The sequence below is a fragment of the Engystomops pustulosus genome, chromosome 10 (genome assembly GCF_040894005.1).
Source record: "Engystomops pustulosus chromosome 10, aEngPut4.maternal, whole genome shotgun sequence".
Taxonomy (NCBI): domain Eukaryota; kingdom Metazoa; phylum Chordata; class Amphibia; order Anura; family Leptodactylidae; genus Engystomops; species Engystomops pustulosus.
This window is the reverse complement of record NC_092420.1, coordinates 78664626-78687067: the sequence shown is the minus strand read 5'-3', so window position 1 is coordinate 78687067 and position 22442 is coordinate 78664626. Positions and strand designations below refer to the sequence as shown.

The window sequence follows — 22442 nt, the reverse complement described above, 5'->3', positions numbered from 1 at the left end:
GGATCTACAATCGACTTACATACAAATTCAACTTAAGAACAAACCAATGGAACCTATCCTGTACCCGGGGACTGCCTGTACACCTTAAAAGAAAAATGAAGCAATCTATGATAGCACTGAATAAAAACTTTCTATTGCTCACTTCCCACAGCAACTTTGCTAAACGATGTGTATCCATGGTTACAGACAACAAACCCTGTATAGTCAGATCATATTTCTGTTCAGCAATCTTTTATGAGTTGCTAATCTACTGAATTTGTGTGTGTAAAGATGGGCACAGAGGTAAAATACTTGGAATAAATAATGAGATAACTCAAGGTTGCAGGGGTCAATTTAGTATTTTGTGGGCCCAATGCAAAGTTATGGAGTCCCACAATAGCAGAGCTGGTTCCTGCTCCATCACACTTTAATGGGAACCTTGGGACAATAAACCACCCACAGGTCCTTATCTAGATAAATATGAACTTTTTTCTATTGCACGTACAGACAGAGCTCATATTGGGCAATTTTGGACATGAAACTATATTGACCCCCACAGGACACCAATAAAGTTGACCTATGTTTGGTTTAGTGTCTTAAATACACCCGACAGTTTTCTTAAAAAATTATATTGTCGTCCTGTGGAGGCCAATACAGTTTAAACCACAATGAATGGATGAAGGCCAGCTACAGCTCTTTCTCAAATCTTATAACTAGTTGTTTTCTTAAAAACTGATCCAGCAGAATTAACGTTCCCTGATCTCCAAATTTCAAGATAATGGCATGGGTTGCATTTTGGCTAAATTGACCCCTGACTGAACATTTACTGAATATGGGATGAGTCCACTATAGAACCACTGATCAAAATGACTGATCATATGAAAAATTCTATATAATACAGGCAGTCCCCAGGTTACATACAAGATAGGGTCTGTAGGTTTGTTCTTAAGGTGAATTTGTATGTAAGTCGGAACTGTATATTTTATCATTGTAATCCCAGCCAGAACTTTTTTGGTCTCTGTGACAATTGGATTTTAAAAATGTTGGGTTGTCATAAGAATCAGTATTAACACTAAAGCTTCATTACAGACACCTGTGATAACTGTTACAGCTGATTATTGTACCGAGGACTAAAGTACAATAAATTACCAATATCCAGAGGTCCGTTTGTAACTAGGGGTCGTATGTAAGTCGAGTGTTCTTAAGTAGGGGACCGCCTGTACATACTTTTTTATACTTAAAAATATTATTAGTAGCTTAAATTTTTTTTTTTTTCTAAAACTTTTGTGCTTTGCAGGTCTTAGCCAGTGGGTGACTTGCACTCGTGATGGACATTGGTCTCTTCCCGAAGGCTATTGCAAGATTGAATGTGACTCTCCACCGGCCATAGCCAATGCCCGACTACTGACGCCACGCTGCCACCTAAATAACCACGATGTAGGGTCAGCATGCAGATACAGATGTAAGCTGGGCTACCATGTAGCGGAAGTTTCAGAGAGGCGACCTAGGAGGTTTGTGATGAAATGTGTTTGCTATCATTTTTATATGTGATCCAAGATCTCCAGTATTAGGAAATGTAACAAAATATGGAAACATATTCTTATGCTAAACGCTTCTCACCTTCCGCTATCACGTCTAGACTTCTCACATAAGTAACAGTTCCCGGCTTCTTCTCTTCTTCTCTACCACCAGCTGTTAGAACTTATGACTGAGGACACATTAACACGTACAAGATGATAATTTCTAAATCCGGTTTACCCATTCCCACAATATACTAACGTCAAGAATTCATCACTCCACCCACACCTCAAGTCTTCAGATCTATGTGTCATATGTATTGTCATTTATGCCAAATTAATAACTTTCTAGAAACAGTTGAAGTATTGCACTTAAAGGGATTTTCTGGTATTTAAAAAAAAAAATATGCAGCAAAACACAAACAGCCAAAAGTTCCTAAAGTTCTTTCCATTCCAGAAGTGTTTGCTTGGACTTTGGTGCTGGTCCTAGTCGGACTGGAAATGATGATGTCTAGAGATGAGCGAACATGCTCGTCCGAGCTTGATGCTCGGTCGAGCATTAGGGTACTCGAAACTGCTCGTTGCTCGGACGAATACTTCGCCCGCTCGAGAAAATGGCAGCTCCCGCCGTTTTGCTTTTTGGCGGCCAGAAACAGAGCCAATCACAAGCCAGGAGACTCTGCACTCCACCCAGCATGACGTGGTACCCTTACACGTCGATAGCAGTGGTTGGCTGGCCAGATCAGGTGACCCTGGGATAGACTAGCCGCTGCCCGCGCTGCTCGGATCATTCTGTGTCTGGATGCCGCTAGGGAGAGAGCTGCTGCTGGTCAGGGAAAGCGTTAGGGTGTTCTATTAGCTTACTGTTAGGCAGGAGTGATTCTCAAAGAACCCAACAGCCCTTCTTAGGGCTACAATAACGTTCTACTTTTTTTATTTTAATTTGCATCTAGTACCATTTTGTGAGGAATTAGCAGGGGGACTTGCTACCGTTGTGTTTAGCTCTTAGTGGCACACATATCCATAGCAAAGACCGAAGTGGGAAAATTTTGTAGGGGTTGGATTTCAATTAGGCACTAACTCAGTGTCATCTCATCTGGCATAGTAGTGTGCTTTGATACTTGGCTAGAAAATAGCCATAGGAGAATACAAAGAGCTTACTTACGCCTACAGTAGCGTTCTATATATTTGATTTCTGGTTGATCTGCTGGTGGCTGTACTTTCTGCAGTGCATGTACTAGCCAATTGTGAGCAATTTGTAGTGAGACTTGCGACCGCTGTGTTCTGCGCTTAGTGACGCACATATCCATAGCAAAGACCGAAGTGGGAAAATTTAGTAGGGGTTGGATTTCAATTAGGCACTAACTCAGTGTCATCTCATCTGGCATAGTAGTGTGCTTTGATACTTGGCTAGAAAATAGCCATAGGAGAATACAAAGAGCTTACTTACGCCTACAGTAGCGTTCTATATATTTGATTTCTGGTTGATCTGCTGGTGGCTGTACTTTCTGCAGTGCATGTACTAGCCAATTCTGAGCAATTTGTAGTGAGACTTGCGACCGCTGTGTTCTGCGCTTAGTGACGCACATATCCATAGCAAAGACCGAAGTGGGAAAATTTAGTAGGGGTTGGATTTCAATTAGGCACTAACTCAGTGTCATCTCATCTGGCATAGTAGTGTGCTTTGATACTTGGCTAGAAAATAGCCATAGGAGAATACAAAGAGCTTACTTACGCCTACAGTAGCGTTCTATATATTTGATTTCTGGTTGATCTGCTGGTGGCTGTACTTTCTGCAGTGCATGTACTAGCCAATTCTGAGCAATTTGTAGTGAGACTTGCGACCGCTGTGTTCTGCGCTTAGTGACGCACATATCCATAGCAAAGACCGAAGTGGGAAAATTTAGTAGGGGTTGGATTTCAATTAGGCACTAACTCAGTGTCATCTCATCTGGCATAGTAGTGTGCTTTGATACTTGGCTAGAAAATAGCCATAGGAGAATACAAAGAGCTTACTTACGCCTACAGTAGCGTTCTATATATTTGATTTCTGGTTGATCTGCTGGTGGCTGTACTTTCTGCAGTGCATGTACTAGCCAATTCTGAGCAATTTGTAGTGAGACTTGCGACCGCTGTGTTCTGCGCTTAGTGACGCACATATCCATAGCAAAGACCGAAGTGGGAAAATTTAGTAGGGGTTGGATTTCAATTAGGCACTAACTCAGTGTCATCTCATCTGGCATAGTAGTGTGCTTTGATACTTGGCTAGAAAATAGCCATAGCAATAGGATAGCATTGTTTGGTTTTAAAAACTCAAAAAAAAACAAAAAACACAAAAAAAACAAAAAACACAAAAAAAAACAAAAAACACAAAAAAACCCCAAAAAAAGTTAAAAAAAAAAAAAAGTTATAACTCTCATTTTAAAAATGTTTAACCCGAGGGCTAGGGGTAGAGGACGAGGGCGGGGACGTGGGCGTCCAACTACTGCAGGGGTCAGAGGCCGTGGTCCTGGGCGGGGTGAGACACCACCTGCTGATGAGGGAGCAGGGGAACGCCGCAGAGCTACACTCCCTAGGTTCATGTCTGAAGTTACTGGGACTCGTGGTAGAGCACTGTTGAGGCTAGAACAGTGCGAACAGGTGATGTCGTGGATTGCTGACAATGCTTCGAGCAATTTGTCCACCACCAGTCAGTCTTCCACGCAGTCCACCCATGTCACCGAAATCGCCACTCCTCCAGCTCCTGCACCTCAGCCTCCTCCCCCCCAGTCTGCCCCCTCCCAGGAAAATTTGGCATTTGAACCGGCATACTCTGAGGAACTGTTTTCTGGACCCTTCCCACAGTCACAAACCACTTGTCCGGTTGCTGCTGAGCAATTTTCCGATGCCCAGGTTTTCCACCAGTCACAGTCTGTGGGTGATGATGACCTTCTTGACGTAGTGGAAGTGTGTAAAGAGGTGTCCGACGATGAGGAGACACGGTTGTCAGACAGTGGGGAAGTTGTTGTCAGGGCAGGAAGTCCGAGGGGGGAGCAGACTGAGGGATCGGAGGATGATGAGGTGACAGACCCAAGCTGGGTTGAGAGGCCGGGTGAACACAGTGCTTCTGAGACGGAGGAGAGTCCTCGACCAGAACAGGTTGAAGGAGGCAGTGGTGGGGCCAGACGGAGAGGCAGGGCCAGAGCTGGTGCATCAGCGCCAAATGTGTCAACTAGTGAAGCTCCCGTGGCGAGGGCTCTTGCGGCGAGGGCTAGATCTTCAGAAGTCTGGAGGTTCTTTAAGGAAACACCGGATGACCGACGGACTGTGGTGTGCAACATTTGCCAAACCAGGCTCAGCAGGGGTTCCACCACTACTAGCTTAACTACCACCAGTATGCGCAGGCATATGAATGCTAAACACCCCACTCAGTGGCAACAAGCCCGTTCACCTCCGGCCGTGCACACCACTGCTCCTTCCCCTGTGTCAGCTGCTAGTCAGCCCCCTGCCCAGGACCCTGCCACAAAAACCCCATCGTCGCCTCCACGATCCTCCACAGCATCCACCAGCGTTCAGCTCTCCATACCCCAGACGCTGGAGCGGAAACGCAAATATAGTGCAACCCACCCGCACGCCCAAGCCCTTAATGTGCACATCTCCAGATTGCTTAGCCTGGAGATGCTGCCCTATAGGCTAGTAGAGACCGAGGCCTTTCGCAACCTCATGGCGGCGGCCGCCCCTCGGTATTCGGTCCCCAGCCGCCACTACTTTTCCCGATGTGCCGTCCCAGCCCTGCACCAGCACGTGTCAGACAACATCATCCGTGCCCTGACCAACGCCGTTTCTGACAAGGTCCACCTGACCACGGACACGTGGACGAGTGCTGCCGGGCAGGGCCACTATATATCGCTGACGGCACATTGGGTTAACTTGGTGGAGGCTGGGACCGAGTCTGACCCTGGGGCTGCTCATATACTGCCGACGCCGAGGATTGCGGGGCCTACCTCGGTCCAGGTGTTTCAGGCCTACTATGCCTCCTCCTCCTCCCACCCCTCCTCCACCTCCTCCTCCGAACTACCATCCGTGGGCACGGCGCCATCAGTCGGTAGCTCTAGGCACAGCAGCAGTGCCGTCGCTAAGCGACAGCAGGCGGTGCTCAAACTGCTGAGCCTAGGCGACAAAAGGCACACCGCCCAAGAGCTATTACAGGGCATCACGGCGCAGACTGATCTGTGGCTGGCACCGCTGAACCTCAAGCCGGGAATGGTTGTGTGTGACAACGGCCGTAACCTGGTGGCGGCTCTGCAACTCGGCAGACTGACACATGTGCCATGCCTGGCCCATGTGTTAAATCTGATAGTTCAGCGTTTCCTCAAGACATACCCCAATCTGTCTGATTTGCTCACGAAGGTGCGCCGCATCTGTGCGCATTTCAGGAAGTCCAGCCCAGATGCTGCCACTCTCAGGGCAGCGCAGCGCCGCCTCCAACTGCCCGCTCACCGACTGTTGTGCGACGTGCCCACGAGGTGGAATTCAACACTGACCATGTTATCCAGAGTTTACCAGCAGCGCAGAGCGATTGTAGACTGCCAGATGTCAACTTCCACCAGAACTGGTAGTCAGGTCAGTCAGCTTCCTCAAGTCTACAATGAGGAGTGGACGTGGATGTCTGATATCTGTCAGGTGCTGAGTAACTTTGAGGAGTCAACACAGATGGTCAGTGGCGATGCCGCCATCATCAGCCTCACCATCCCGCTGCTTGGCCTGTTGAAAAACTCTCTGGTCAGCATGAAGTCGGAAGCTTTGCGCTCGTCACAAGAGACAGGGGAAGAATATTCCCTTGTTGATAGCCAAAGCACCCTCAGGTCTGTTTCTCAGCGCATATCGGAGGAGGTGGAGGTGGAGGAGGATGAGGAGGAAGAGGAGGAGAATGTTGGCGAGACACAAGAGGGGACCATTGTTGAGTCCTTCACTGTTCAGCGTGTATGGGCAGAAGAAGAGGAGTTGGAGGAGTTGGAGGAGGAGGAAATGGACAGTCAGGCCAGTGAGGGGAGTGAATTCTTACGCGTTGGTACTCTGGCGCATATGGCAGATTTCATGCTAGGCTGCCTATCCCGTGACCCTCGCGTTCAAAGAATTTATTCCAGCACCGATTACTGGGTGTTCACTCTCCTGGACCCACGGTACAAGCAAAATCTTCCCACTCTCATCCCTGCAGAGGAAAGGAGTGTGAGAATGCATGAATACCAGCAGGCCCTGGTGCACAAGCTGAAACAGTATTTCCCTTCTGACAGCGCTAGCGGCAGAGTGCGTAGTTCTGCGGGACAAGTAGCGAGGGAGAGTAGGCGAGCAGGCAGCTTGTCCAGCACTGGCAAGGGTACGCTTTACAAGGCTTTTGCCAGCTTTATGTCACCCCAGCAAGACACTGTCACCTGTCCCCAGTCTCGGCAGAGTAGGGCTGATCTTTACAGAAAGATGGTGAGGGAGTACGTAGCTGACCATACCATCGTCCTAAATGATCACACAGCTCCCTACAACTACTGGGTTTCAAAGCTGGACATGTGGCACGAACTGGCGCTGTACGCCTTGGAGGTTCTTGCCTGCCCTGCCGCTAGCGTCTTGTCCGAGCGGGTTTTCAGTGCAGCTGGTGGCATCATCACCGATAAGCGTACACGCCTGTCGACTGACAGCGCTGACAGGCTGACGCTTATTAAAATGAATAAAGGCTGGATTTCTCAGAATTTCCAATCTCCACCAGGTGAAGGAAGCTCAACCTGAATAATTGATCCACTCCTCCTCCTCCTCATTTTCCTCCTTCTCCTCCTCTTTGTACAGTAAAGCAGAGGAAAATGGCTATTTTTTGACAGGGCCCACTGGCTCTTGCTATAGTACTTCATGCATTTAATTTTTCTGGAGGGCCACCTACCCGGTCCTCTGTTTGAAACAATTTTTGTGAGTGCCACATACAGGCACTCAATCTATTCCATTTTACTGGAGGGCCACCTACCTGCTCCTCTGGTTTGAAACATTTTTGGGACTGCCACATACAGGCACTCAATCTATTCCATTTTACTGCAGGGCCACCTACCTGCTCCTCTGGTTTGAAACATTTTTGGGACTGCCACATACAGGCACTCAATCTATTCCATTTTACTGGAGGGCCACCTACCTGCTCCTCTGGTTTGAAAAATTTTTGGGACTGCCACATACAGGCACTCAATCTATTCCATTTTACTGCAGGGCCACCTACCTGCTCCTCTGGTTTGAAACATTTTTGGGACTGCCACATACAGGCACTCAATCTATTCCATTTTACTGGAGGGCCACCTACCTGCTCCTCTGGTTTGAAAAATTTTTGGGACTGCCACATACAGGCACTCAATCTATTCCATTTTTCTGGAGGGCCACCTACCCGGTCCTCTGTTTTAAAAAATTTTTGGGACTGCCACATACAGGCACTCAATCTATTCCATTTTACTGGAGGGCCACCTACCTGCTCCTCTGGTTTGAAAAATTTTTGGGACTGCCACATACAGGCACTCAATCTATTCCATTTTACTGGAGGGCCACCTACCTGCTCCTCTGGTTTGAAAAATGTTTGGGACTGCCACATACAGGCACTATCCAAATTAAATTGTCTCCATAGCAGCCTCCACACGTTGTCTCCATTGCTACCTCCAAAAGTCGTCCATATAGCTGCCTCCATACATCGTCCCTTTATCAAACGAGGTGTGTCAGGCAGAAATTTGGGTTGTTTTCATGGATTCCACATCAAAGTTGTTAACTTTGTCGCCACCCTGCTGTGTTATCCACAAAATATACTGGCAAACTTTTACCATTTAGGGATATTATTTCAGCGCTTCTTGCGCATCTGTTTACATTCCCCTCACCCGGCATATCCTAAACTTATAAGAACGCTACTACACTTGATCTTATACAAAAGGTTCTTAGAAGTGCTGTTTGGGGAGTAGCCTAGAGACAGGGGCTTGGATTGGCGAAAGCTCGCCTGGCAGCGGAGCGCCAGCTCCATGCGCATCATGCGCTTCTTGCGCATCTGTTTACATTCCCCTCACCCGCCATATCCCAAACTTATAAGAACGCTACTACACTTAACTTGGTGCAGGCTGGGACCGAGTCTGACCCTGGGGCTGGTCATATACTGCCGACGCAGAGAATTGCGGGGCCTACCTCGGTCCAGGTCTCAAAGGCCTACTATACCTCCTCCCACCCCTCCTCCACCTCCTCCTCCTCCGAATTACCATCCGTGGGCATGGCGCCATCAGTCGGTAGCTCTAGGCACAGCAGCAGTGCCGTCGCTAAGCGACAGCAGGCGGTGCTGAAACTGCTGAGCCTAGGCGATAAAAGGCACACCGCCCAAGAGCTATTACAGGGCATTCCACATCAAAGTTGTTAACTTTGTCGCCACCCTGCTGTGTAATCCACAAAATATACTTGCAAACTTTTACCATTTAGGGATATTATTTCAGCGCTTCTTGCGCATCTGTTTACATTCCCCTCACCCGCCATATCCTAAACTTATAAGAACACTACTACACTTGATCTTATACAAAAGGTTCTTAGAAGTGCTGTTTGGGGAGTAGCCTAGAGACAGGGGCTTGGATTGGCGAAAGCTCGCCTGGCTGCAGAGCGCCAGCTCCATCCCAAGATCCAACTAACATAGTTGCAGCACCTTTAATCTACTACTAGTTCACTGCCTCCATAATAATAATAATAATAATCTTTATTTATATAGCGTCATCATATTCTGTAGCGCTTTACAAATCATAGGAAACAAATACAAATGTAATGTAACAGAGCACAACATTTGTATGGAACAACAGGAGTGAGGTCCCTGCTCGCCAGAGCTTACGGTTTATGAAGATGATGGGGTAACACGAGGTAAAAGAATATTTAATGGTCAAGCCATTCTTCTTAGGGAATAGAAAAAAATATAATAAATGGAATTGCTGTCGCTTGAACCACTCAGCCGTCATCTTATATACCAGGTCCAGGGTGAATGGGACTGCAGAGAAGTCTGGTGCCTGTTGGTTGCTGGATAACAGATGGGAGGACGACACAGGACGGGTTAGTAGAAGAGTTAAAACTTCATGCAGTTAATGAGTGTTATAGGCTTGCCTAAAGAAATGGGTTTTAAGAGCACGTTTGAAACTTTGGAGGTTAGGTATTAGTCTGATAGTCCGGGGCAGAGCATTCCATAGAATTGGTGCAGCTCTAGAGAAGTCTTGGAGACGCGAGTGGGAGGTCCGCACTAGGGTAGAGGTTAATCTCAGATCACTTGCGGATCTAAGAGCACGGGTTGGGCGATAGACTGAGATAAGAGAGGAGAGGTAGGGGGGTGCAGCATTATACAGAGCTTTATGGATGAGGGTTATTATTATTTTAAACTGTATTCGAAAGGAGACTGGCAGCCAGTGCAGCGACTGGCATGAACTGTAAGCATACATGGTCCCCTTATCAAACGAGCTGTGTCAGGCAGAATTTTGGGTTGTTTTCATGGCTTCCATGTTAACTTTGTCGCCACCCTGCTGTGTAATCCACAAAATATACTGGCAAACTTTTATCATGTACCGATATTATTTGAGCGCTTCTTGCTCACCTCCTTTGGTTCCTCTCTGACACCCATTGGTTTGAAGCCTGAGTCCAATTAGGGTATGTCGCCATGCCACTCTCTAGCCTGCTGCCGCTGCCTCTGCATGCCGTCCCCTATAGTGTCAGGGTCAATTATTGGATGTTTTAGATGCTATCTAGCTTCATTCTGTCACTCTGTCATGGCCATGCTGTTGCCCATAATTTTGGCATAATGGTGCGATTAGGCAGCCTCAGAGGCATCCATGCATGCTGCCCCTGCTGTTTCCTGTCCATTTCCGTGGTGTTTCCATCCTTTTCTGAGGTTCCCAGGTGTTTGGCCAAGCTTCCCTGTGCAGAGCCTTGGTCCCCTTGAAAAATGCTCGAGTCTCCCATTGACTTCAATGGGGTTCGTTATTCGAGACGAGCACTCGAGCATCGGGAAAAGTTCGTCTCGAATAACGAGTACCCGAGCATTTTAGTGTTCGCTCATCTCTAATGATGTCTTGACCATTGCAATTACAGAAACCCAAGGGACTTGATGAACATGACTCATAATGATGGTCCTTTAGTAGACGTTTAAACTGCACCCGTGTAAATTTTTTGAATTGTTAAAAAATCACTTTGCACGTCTCTTCTTTCTCAATTGCCATCCTATGCTGGTAACTTCTGGAAAAAAAACTGGAGATGATGGGAACCCAGTGGGTTGAAAATAAATTTACAATAGGGATAAATGAAGAAGCAAAGTCTAAGGAGTTCCTAAAGGGTTATTTCCACAAAGACAAGATTAAATATACTCAGGACAACACAATAACATATTCGCTAACTCAATGTTATTAACAAAAATACAGCATTTCACAGATATAATTCTAACCTGTTGTATCCTGATATATACAACATTGGTTGCCCTGGGATCAGACCGTAAATCTTTTGACTATGGTTTGATTATTCGTATGAATAGCTTCTCCTGTCTGCTCTCTAAATCCTGTCCCTCCCCCTGCATTACAAGACCAAATCAGACATGGGAACTTCCTGTCGGCAAACATTGTGTGGAGTTTGCTCTACAAGCTAAAGATAAGAAAAGATCCAGGAAAGGGAGGCATTCTCTGTTTGTTATAGCTGAGATGTAGCAGAGCTGATTGCGTGTCACTGTGTGCTATATCCATCTCATGGATCTCTCATTTCTGATCTGTCTCATCTCTCTTTTTATATGCGTCACATACTACAAAAACTAACTAAAATTGTAGATAAACCTGATAATCTAAGCACATTGTCAGTACATAGCATCTCACAGCACTAGAGGAATCATGAAGTGTCTGATTAGAGAGTCCCTGCCCACACTGTATATTACTGAGTTATAAGAGCTAAAACAGCAATAAAACTGAGAAAAACTGCATTATTGTGTAAACATCAGTAGGGGATTAAAATTTGAGAACTTTCTTTAACCATAAGCCCCCACACAAAAGTATGAACATTTTCAACATGCTATGTTTGCTATGTAAGGGCCATCTTACAAGAGAATTGGCATGGCATAAGATTGGTTTGCTTTACCAAAATTAGGCATGGCATAAGAAGCACCAACATGTGCTTTTAATGTATTGGGCAAATCTCAACTCCATAGAATTTTTGGTAGTCCATTTTTGAACCATCAATTCTATTACTTTGGACTCTATTGGCACCTGGCCAGGACCAAGTGACAATAGGGATATTGTCATAGCATGTTGGGTGCCGAAATGAATAATAATGAAAACAAAAGGAAAAAAATCAAACTGTTCTGACCTATTCAACAGTGCAGAGTTGGGTTGGTGGAGGTGGTAAGAAAATAATTGTGGTGTACAAAGTTGAGGTGTGTTTAGAGACATGTTCCACATTTCTATATATTAAAAGGGGTTGGTCTGGGTTAATAATTTTTTTCCTATGGGAGTATGAAAATAACAAACAACACAAACAATCTGGTGCAAGGTCCAACTAAGCAGTAAAAGCGCAATTTTAGGTCTTGTCGGACACATTGCAGCCACGACACAAAACTGGCGCAGACACTTTAGAAATACATGAGCAAGAAGTTTGCATGTTCTTTTCAGTGCAAAGTCAGACAGAAAACTGGTGCAGACACTTTATTAAATGTGGACCAATGGGAAAAAGTTACACAGATAACAAACACATATCACTTACATGCAGATGTCACATACATATGAACATATGACATATTTTACAGACACATTCACATAAATAGGGAGAATATTACACACACATATACGTAAACATGACACATATGACACACACACACACATATATTTATATATATATATATATATATATATATATGCAAAAAAAAATACACATATACTGTATTCATAATATTACAGTAAATGACATATTGCACATTTATGCATATGCAGTCATACATGGACAGGGGGCAGGGGTTAAGACCGAAAGCAGCATAGAGAATATGGCTGCACATGTGCAGGGAGGGACAGGAAGCCGTATACCTCCCCATGAGCATAAAAGATCATGAGAATTGAGCAAAAACTGCTCTAGTGCCGCCCCCTCTGAGATGGAACCTGCTGCCGCCCGAGGCAGAGATCTCAGCCTGCCTCATGGTAGATGCAGCACTTCACGAAGTGTACATGTTGCATGTGCAAATATAACGTATATTGCGATGTGGCAGTCGGGAAGGGTTTAAAGGGAACCTGTCACCAGGAGACCCATTTTTACCACTCCCCCAGTCCCCACAGAGCATAGTACATACACTGCCCAAGTGTTTTTGTATATAAAAAAAGATATGTTATATTGTGCCTTTCATTAGCATCTGCTGTGTGACTAGGCAGTTGCCAATTGGGAGGGGCTGGAAAGGAGCAGTTCCCCCCACCCCCACCCTTGGGAAACATGTGATCTTTTCAAATATATGAATAACTCCCCTCAGGGGAGCCGGGGGGCGTCGCTAAGCCAAGTGATGGGTGTTTTCATATATTTGAAAAGGTCACATGGAGAAGCTGAATCCCAAGGGTGGGGGGGAACTGCTCCTTTCCAGCCCCTCCCATTTGGCAACTGCCTAGTCACACCGCAGATACTAATGAAAGGTACAATATAACATATATTTTTTTCTGTAAAACCAATTTTTAATACAAAAACACTTTGGCAGTGTATGTACTATTCTCTGTAGGGACTGGGGGAGTGCTAAAAATGGGTCTCCTGGTGACAGGTTCCTTTTAAATATAAGTAATAGTTTTAAGTTTATAGCAATATTAGATTACTATAATATTTTGTATTAAGAAGTTCTTTGGTTACTTTTGTGTGAATTATTGAAGACCCATATTGTTGTAATGTTATTTAGACAACTGAATGAAAGTTTGTTTAGTCTATATATGACACTGTTATTTGATTGAATCACAATTTCGTGGAAAAAGAAATAAATTATGATTCTGAATTTCCTGGTGATTACGGCTGATGAAGTCCTGGAACCAGAAGATTGTGGATCCCTTTTGGGCATGGGCTGGCGCTTTGCCCTGGTTACCGCCCTTCTTGAACCCTGACTTGACCTGGGGGAACCAAAGAGAACCAGACAGCATCTGACAGTCTAGAAGTGAAAGGACCCGATCCCGTTAGGCCAAGTCAACCTACTGGTGTTCACAGAAATTCTGCTGTGACCGGGGAAAGACACCAGACCATACTGGTCAGATAGGGCTTCGACGACCTCACAATTTCCCAAATAGGTTGAATCGAGCTGGCTCATCTCTAAATATAACTCAATAACCGGGGAGAAGTTCCTAACTTAGGCAGGCCATACACCATAAGGAGGCCCAGCAGACTTCTTGTGTGTCTGGAGGTGTCCCAACTCTTCTCTCCAAAGATGATGTCAGGGCAATCATCCTTCTCACAAGAGATAATCCATTGCCAGACATATTTGATAACAGCTTTCATGACATTCATCACTGAACTGGGCTTTATATATTGGGGAGTCAAAATGAACAGCTATCAAGGGCAGTTATTGAACGTGTGTGGTCAACTTTAGATACAGACTATCAGGGGTAATAAGAATAGCCATGTCAAAATTCAAAATGGCCGATTTTTTTATGTCGATTTGAGTTACTGTTGTGTATAATGCATTACATATGCCTAACATGACTTATATCTGTATGTTTTTATAGGAAGTTCCTGAAAATACACTGCCTACAGACAGGACACTGGGCTACCGGCCGATGTATTCCTATAACGTGTGAACCATTGCCCCTCATCCTCCGGGGAATGTATAACTGTACCCGTGGTGTGGAGGTGGACAGCAAGTGTACATTGTACTGCAGATCTTACACAGTATGACTTTTCTATTACCATTTTATCACAATATATGACTGAACATCCTTCCTGTGCCAGTAATGCAAATGTGCCTCTTGTAGTCTATTAACATTTTTGCAAAAATTAATGATTTGCATATGATAACTAATAATTCATTTAGCATGGCACTGGTTTTAATAAGCTTCTATCGTTTCCAAGTTTCATATGCTAATACGTGGTGATTATATTCGCAGCCTCCGTGCCACTGATTTAAGCTGAACATAGTTACACCCACATAGTAGCTCATTGGCATACAAATATTCTCACCATAAAGTGCTAGAAATTCATGTTCAAGCACGAATACACATATTATGCCAAAAATGGTTATACAATTGTGTTTTTTGAGAAAGTTTTGAATACTTGTTAATTTCATTGTTTTGGATTTACACCTAAAGTAACAAAATATTGTAAAGTTATATTAGCGCTTAAAGTGAACCTGTCACCGGGAATGTCATTTTGTAGATGGTGATAGGTTCCAATAGCCTATGCTGATTTTTAAAACACCTTTGTCAGCAGTCTGAATCATTTCTGTACTTTATAAAATTTTATTTCACATTACCTGGATTCCTGCCAGCAGCGTGTAGCATGTCCCGGAAGGAGGGGGTTGTGCAGCTACAGCAGTGGGTGTTCCTGTGTCTGTCTCCTCTCCCCTTCACACTCATACTGCTACCTCCTCACTTCCTGTCAAATACATTGAGCAGGCAGAGGAGGGAAGGGTACGGCGTGGAGTAGAGGATGTATGCACGAGGAACCTGAGAAACTGGCTGCTGCAGATGTCCCCTTCCACCCATGTGACTCTCCATATTCTGCTGTCAGGGAGCAAGGTAATGTGAAATAAAGTTTTATAAAGTACTGTAATTGTTCAGAATGTTTTAGTTTATGAACTTTTAATGCCACCACTTGAGTTCACTGCAAAGGGACCCACTGAGGTTCTGCCGTCCAAAGCCCTACTGAAACCTGGAGCTGACACTGTTTTGGGAAAAGATGCCCCAAAATTATCAGATTCTGATGAATCCAACTAACTTTTAGTAATAGAGAAGGGGTCCCTTTAATCCAGCACTGCCAACAGAACTTCCAGTGTAAACAATTTCATTCCGTTCTCTTCTTACAGCATAAAACTTTTAGTAAAACAGACATGTGTCAGGTTCTCCATAAACACTGCTTAATTTTTCACACGCACATATATGTGATACAATTGTAGTGTTACCGAGTTTGCCATTTGACCCGACTCACGGCCGACAAACAAAGCAGGTCCATAAATTGTCAACCTTCACTCCTCCATAGCTCCATGACTCTTGTAAGGTTTATGGGATTTGTAGGGGTCATCCTTCACCTTGAAGCTCAGTGCCAGGAGTGTGTAGTACAACTCATCTATAATATTATCCTTTTGCTGAGAAAACAGCTTAGCTCTAATACATTGAACCCATAACCCCAGCCACGCAGCTAACTTAATATTCCCATCTCTCTCTCCCGAACAGTTTACGTTAAATAGGGATGAGTTGTATGGCCCCTGGGTTTTGCAATTCTGCAGGTGCGGAAAATAGAATAATACAAAACGTGTTCTTTTCCCAAATTGCTCATCCAGCACAAAATATGACTTTTTTTTTTTCTTATTCGGAGAAGGATACTTTGATGGAGTCTTCCGCGTGCAGCATGATTTTAAAATAGCGGTGGCGAAAATGCAAGAGGGATATTTTGGTGGCGGGGGTAATAGAACTAATTTTGATTGTGTGCGGATATAGTCACATTTCATTTTAACAGTGAAACATAATTAACACCTAATTAAGTTGATTATCTGTGACAGTGATGAGAGTGCTGGAATAAATTTGTTTTTCACACCTTTGCTAGAAGTGCTTAGTTCACAATGTGCTGAACGAGATTTTTAATTGAACTTTGTGTCCCTTGTCTGTTTTAAAGCGATCAGTCATTTAAATCTTTTAAATTGGATTACGAGAGGTGCGCACCCACAAAGGGAAGTCTATCACAACATTCAGCAGATGGACCTTTGTTTTTTGTTTTTTTTACCATCGACTTGCAAAAGCGCTTTGACTTCAGATCTTCTTCGCTTTATCCTTTCAGTTAAGTCGCGCTCCACCTTCCAATGACCTTCATGGAATCGCCGCTATAGTATGTGCACTGATGCAACTTCTACTAAATGCGTTGCATCGCTGCTTTCCTTCCCTATTTCTCCAATGTTTCTATACAAAGCTTTAGCCATAAGTAATCACTTTTAGGACTTGTTCACATGGAGATTGAGCATATTATTTCAATGTGGAACATATTCCTCTATGGACCCCCAAGGACTCCAATGTGTTAGATGGAGGTATCCGGCCCGCAAGGCAGGTAATACACAGTGACCACCATGATGAAGGGGTTACCTGGTTCACTTTATTGGCATATCGGTGACACATTTCGGCTTGGAACTCAAGCATCAGACAATAGAGTTCTAAGCTGAAACGTGTCGCCAAAATGTCACCCCTAATAATGGTGAGTTCTGTCTGCCTCGCGTTCCGGATGCCTTCATCTTCCACATTGGGGTCCTTGGTCTATGAATACACAGGTGTGTTCAAATAATCAAGCACTCACGGTGTGCACCACCTAATAATATGATCTCAGAAAAGAAAAGGGGGAGGGGAGGTATTGGGAAAAAGAAAAAGTTGTGAGTGTAATAAAAATTAACTTTTATTTTTATATTAAAATCTAGAGTCTGAACTCTTATTCATTATTTATAACCTAACAAGCGACGCAAAGATTCTCATTGCTACGCTGTTGCCCCATCCACAATTTGTACAGAATGACTCCTAGGGATGCAGATACAGGTGGGAATCCCCTTATGTTTGCTTAGTTCCCTCCTGTAGAATGACTGAGTCCCACTTAAATTAAATAGTGGGAATCTAGGACAGTGTTATATAACTCTCTCTTGATATATAATGATTAGGAACTTTTATTGTAACCCAGCGTGACACCGCTGTGTGCGTGTGTCAGCTGTCAGTGACACCGCTCGGTGCGTGTGTCAACTGTCAGTTGTGACGGGATCGCAGTGGTGCGAAACACTGCGTCTCCCCTCTTTAAATAACTGCGCCGCTTGTCTAGTTTGCAGTGACACGCGTGCACAGGAGCAGGGCTAATAGTAAGTCCTAATATATATTGAAACAGCGATCTCACTGTTCGTGAGTGTCGCTACTGCATCTGTCCCTTAATAGATCTTTCCCTAGGTTGTGGCTGCGGGCATAGATAGTGTCCCGACACGTGTTTCGCCGGGTCTCCCCGGCTTCTTCTAGGGGCGGGGGCGGCCGGGTTCGGGCGCCTTTTGTTTCCAAATCCAGGAGTGACAGCTTAATTAGCCAATGCACAGCCACTATCGATCTAGTGGGATGCAACATTGTATCGAAAGTGTCTTTCTGCTATTGTAACATAGTAGGAATGTATTTTAAATATGCTTGCAAGGAAAACTAAGTTAGTGTTTCTACAGTAATGTATAATGAGGAGAATTTTATCCTACATTATTGGGAATAGCAGAAATGGCCAGTTTGTTGCCACAAATCCATATGTTTGTTGATGTAGTCACAATGTCTTTACTTAAAGTATGATGTTTAGTCATCAATATTATTCTTTGTGAAAGAGTCAGCAATTAGAGAATAAATAAATAAACGTATGGTAATATTAGGGAATCATAATAGATGCTTGAATAGGACAAGTTTTGTTCCATACAAATATTAATTCAGAAATAGAAGTAGGTTCCTATATTGCCTAGTTAATGTCATTTTTACACACAATGGGAGATCCCAGTTAGATTTGCTGATAGCGCAAACTCCAATATGGGTCCCCCAGGGTGACAGTTTTGGACGAGGGGGTTGTGAGAGAAGTGAGGGTCGCAGTGGAGGTTCATAATGGTGACCTCTAAAGAAAGCACCCAAATCCAAAGCTCTCATTCAGCCCTCTGGGCTTGAGGCTTCCCATTCTATATATCCATAAGCTCTCTTTTTGGAGAAGCATGTTGTCTAGGTCTCCACCTCTGATTCCCAAGGTAATCCGGGTAATCGCCCAACCTTTCAATCCTTTCGGATTGCAGTTGTGACATTTTTTAAAATGTTCTGCAATAGGGGTTGGCTGGAATGGTTTGTTCTGTTTTAAAGCTTCCCTCTGCATCCTATCAAAATTCTTTATTGAATATAGATGTTCTCTCACCCTAGTTCTCATTTCTCGAATGGTTTTCCCCACGTACAATAGGCCACAAGGACATTCGAGAGCATATACCACTCCTGAAGAGGAACAAGTGATATGTTCTTGGATTTTCTGTCTGTGACCATCCTTATCTTCAAATGTCGTCTTTCTCACCAGCACTTGGCATGCTGTGCATAAACCGCAGGGATAGAAACCTGCGTATTTCTGGCATCCATCCTTCTTCCCCTTACAGAAATGACTCCGCACCAGTATGTTACCTATCGAGGAACCCTTCTTATATCCACATGATATTTTGTTGCCTACAATTTCGGCCAAATCCGGATCTAATGCAAGGATCCCCAAGTGGCGGTTCATAATGTTGTTCATAGCATCCCATCTATCGTGCAGGGTGGTGATGAACCTGATTTGAGTGTCTGTCACCTTAGTTTTAACCTGTAGTAAAGATGATCTATCAGTATGTAATGCAACATTATAGGCCCTCTTTATAGAGCGTCCCGAATACTGTCTCTGTCGTAGGCGCTCTTTCAGGGCTACTGCAAAAGGCGCCCGAACCCGGCCGCCCCCGCCCCTAGAAGAAGCCGGGGAGACCCGGCGAAACACGTGTCGGGACACTATCTATGCCCGCAGCCACAACCTAGGGAAAGATCTATTAAGGGACAGATGCAGTAGCGACACTCACGAACAGTGAGATCGCTGTTTCAATATATATTAGGACTTACTATTAGCCCTGCTCCTGTGCACGCGTGTCACTGCAAACTAGACAAGCGGCGCAGTTATTTAAAGAGGGGAGACGCAGTGTTTCGCACCACTGCGATCCCGTCACAACTGACAGTTGACACACGCACCGAGCGGTGTCACTGACAGCTGACACACGCACACAGCGGTGTCACGCTGGGTTACAATAAAAGTTCCTAATCATTATATATCAAGAGAGAGTTATATAACACTGTCCTAGATTCCCACTATTTAATTTAAGTGGGACTCAGTCATTCTACAGGAGGGAACTAAGCAAACATAAGGGGATTCCCACCTGTATCTGCATCCCTAGGAGTCATTCTGTACAAATTGTGGATGGGGCAACAGCGTAGCAATGAGAATCTTTGCGTCGCTTGTTAGGTTATAAATAATGAATAAGAGTTCAGACTCTAGATTTTAATATAAAAATAAAAGTTAATTTTTATTACACTCACAACTTTTTCTTTTTCCCAATACCTCCCCTCCCCCTTTTCTTTTCTGAGGTCCTTGGTCTATACAGTTTCATCTCTTCCCTGGAACATGAAGAGCAATATGAAGGACACCAGACACCATTCATAATCAATGCCCAAATTCTTGGGAAAACAGGTGAAAGTCCCCACATTCAACAATTTAACATTATCTTTTGCAGTCTGCATTAGGGTTTGCTCTTTTTGTTCCCTTTGTCTCTGTCTGTCTTTTTTTGGCGATGATCTTCTAAAGCTCTTCTCTTGGCCCAGATGCAAGTCAGATCTATCTCCGAGGATCACAACAGTATTCCTCTATGGTGGGCCACCAGGTATTTTTCCTTTGTGCAAAGTACCCGAAAAAAAGGAACATTCTATATGTTCCATGCAAAATTGGGATGGATTCTATGAGACATTTAGGGTGCGGTCACATGGTGCGTTCCTGGTCTGTCCAAAACCTGTGCATTTTTGCATATTTACCATGCCTTTGGCTGGTTTGAATCCATTTTTCTTCATCTGTGGAAGTTTAGGCAGCTGTGAAAATGTTAACACGGCTGCTTACACTTCCAGTAATGAAGAAAAAGTGATTCAAATCAAATGTGCACACCCTTTGGGTATGTTAGGGGCAGCTCACATCCCCATTAGGTCTTTACTAATTTCCATCAGTTATTATGAGCCACATCTAGGTGTGGTAAAACACACAGAACAGGTGCAACTCTTCCCATTACACCTTACCTCTGTAGAGTCGCTGGAAAGACTTGCACCTGTTACGTGTGTTTGGCCAGACCTGGTTTTGGGTGGAGGCCTGAAGCTGCGAAATGGGCTTCTGTAGCGCTTGAAAGTGGATTTCATCTTACAGGTAATCTTCAACGCTAATTTCCATGTAGAAAAGTATATGTCACAAACTGTTGTGTGAGCTAGCTTTCAGAATTTATTTTGGGTTAGATATGAGAGTCACATCACAGAAGCTTTTATTAATGTTTCAAAAGATTTGTTCATTTTCCACATCTCTTTCGGTACAAAGCAACACTACTCCAGTTGTTCTGGAAGTTGTTTATAACTTCCTCTAGATTCTTACCAAATCTACAAACTCTCTAGTGACACAATGATACAGTATCCTTTGTGTTACTAGCTTTCGTAAAAAAAAAAAAAATGTTCATCACATGTATCACCCAATTTTACCCCTCACACCAGTAATACCTGCTAGTAAAGGGTTAAAATTCCTCCCCATATCACCTAAAATCATGTGTCATTGTGGCACTGTACCTTAATCACTGCCATTTGGTATACAAATTTGTATAGAAGAGTCAACTTCTCAAGAGAAGAGTCATGCTTCCTCCTACCTATAAATCACGCTGTCAGGCTTAGAGGTTGTGGATCCTCTGAACCACTGCGGACGATGGCACAAGCCACTACCTGGGACCGGAGTCTAAGTGGCACCCGGTTTTCACCAGAGCCCGCCGCAAAGCGGGTTGGACTTGCTGCGGCGTGGTACCACCAGGTCGTTCCGCAGGCGTGACTTGTCCGCAGTGGCAGCCAAGGTCGTGGTACAGAATCGGCAGGCAATCTCGTAGTCGGGGTCAGGCAGGAGGTCAGGACGGGCAGCACAGGTTCGTAGTCAGAGTCGTAGCAACAGGTCAGGACAGGCGGCACAGGAGCGTAGTCAGAAACGGAGCAGGGGTCACAACAGGAAATCTCAAGAACAGCACAAGGCATCAAAACAGCTTTCTCTAGGGCGCAAGGCACAAAGATCCGGCAGGGCTTGCAGGAAGAGGCAGGCTTAAATAGAATTGGACAATTTGGCCAGCGCCAATTAATGGCGCACTGGCCCTTTAAATTTCCTAGAAGTGTCGCGCGCGCGCCCAGAGGCACGGGACCGCGCGCGCACGGAGCGAGGCCGGGACTCGGGAGCGGGGAGAGGTGAGATGCGCTGGCGTGCCGCCTGCGGGGAGCGAGAGGCACGGGTGAGCCCGCGACCCGCGATGTGGGTCGCGGGTCCACCCGTGACAGTACCCCCCCCCTTCGGCCTCCCTCTCTTCTTGGGTTGAAGAAATCTCTGCAGAAGATCACGGTCCAGAATGTTGTCCTCCGGCTCCCAAGACCTTTCTTCTGGACCGAACCCCTTCCAGTCGACTAAGAAGAACCGCTTCCCCCTTACAGTCTTCATATCGAGAATGTCTTTTACCTCATAGGTGTCGGTGGAGTCAGCCACAGGGGAGGGAGGAGGTACTTGCCGGGAGAAGCGGTTCAGGATGACAGGCTTGAGCAGGGAGACATGGAAGGAGTTCGGGATGCGCATGGTGGGAGGAAGGCGCAACTTGTAGGATACAGGATTGATACGGGTCAGGACCTCGAAAGGACCCAAGAAACGAGGACCGAGCTTGTAACCAGGTATCTTCAGCCGGATGTATTTGGAAGATAACCAGACCTTGTCTCCAGGAGAGAAGACGGGCGGAGATCTGCGTTTCTTGTCGGCCTGGATTTTAGTGCGAGCAGATGCCCGAAGTAGAGATAGACGAGTCTGTCTCCATACGGAGCTGAGGTCCTGCACCAATTCTTCCACCGCGGGAACATCCGAGGGAACTGAGAGAGGGAGTGGAGGGCGTGGAATTCTTCCATAGACAACAAAGAATGGAGCAGCACCAGCAGACTCAGAATCCAGAGA

General features: G+C 45.0%; 1 protein-coding gene across 4 annotated transcripts in view; it reads left to right on the top strand.

Moving 5' to 3' along the window:
• PAPPA2 (pappalysin 2) overlaps positions 1–22442 on the top strand; it is a 188895-nt gene that overhangs the window by 141319 nt on the left and 25134 nt on the right. For all 4 annotated transcript variants that reach the window (XM_072126779.1, XM_072126781.1, XM_072126778.1 and 1 more), the window contains exons 17-18: positions 1277–1490; positions 14210–14372. In XM_072126779.1, the coding sequence (XP_071982880.1) occupies positions 1277–1490; positions 14210–14372 (377 nt within the window). The remainder of the gene's footprint in view (positions 1–1276; positions 1491–14209; positions 14373–22442) is intronic.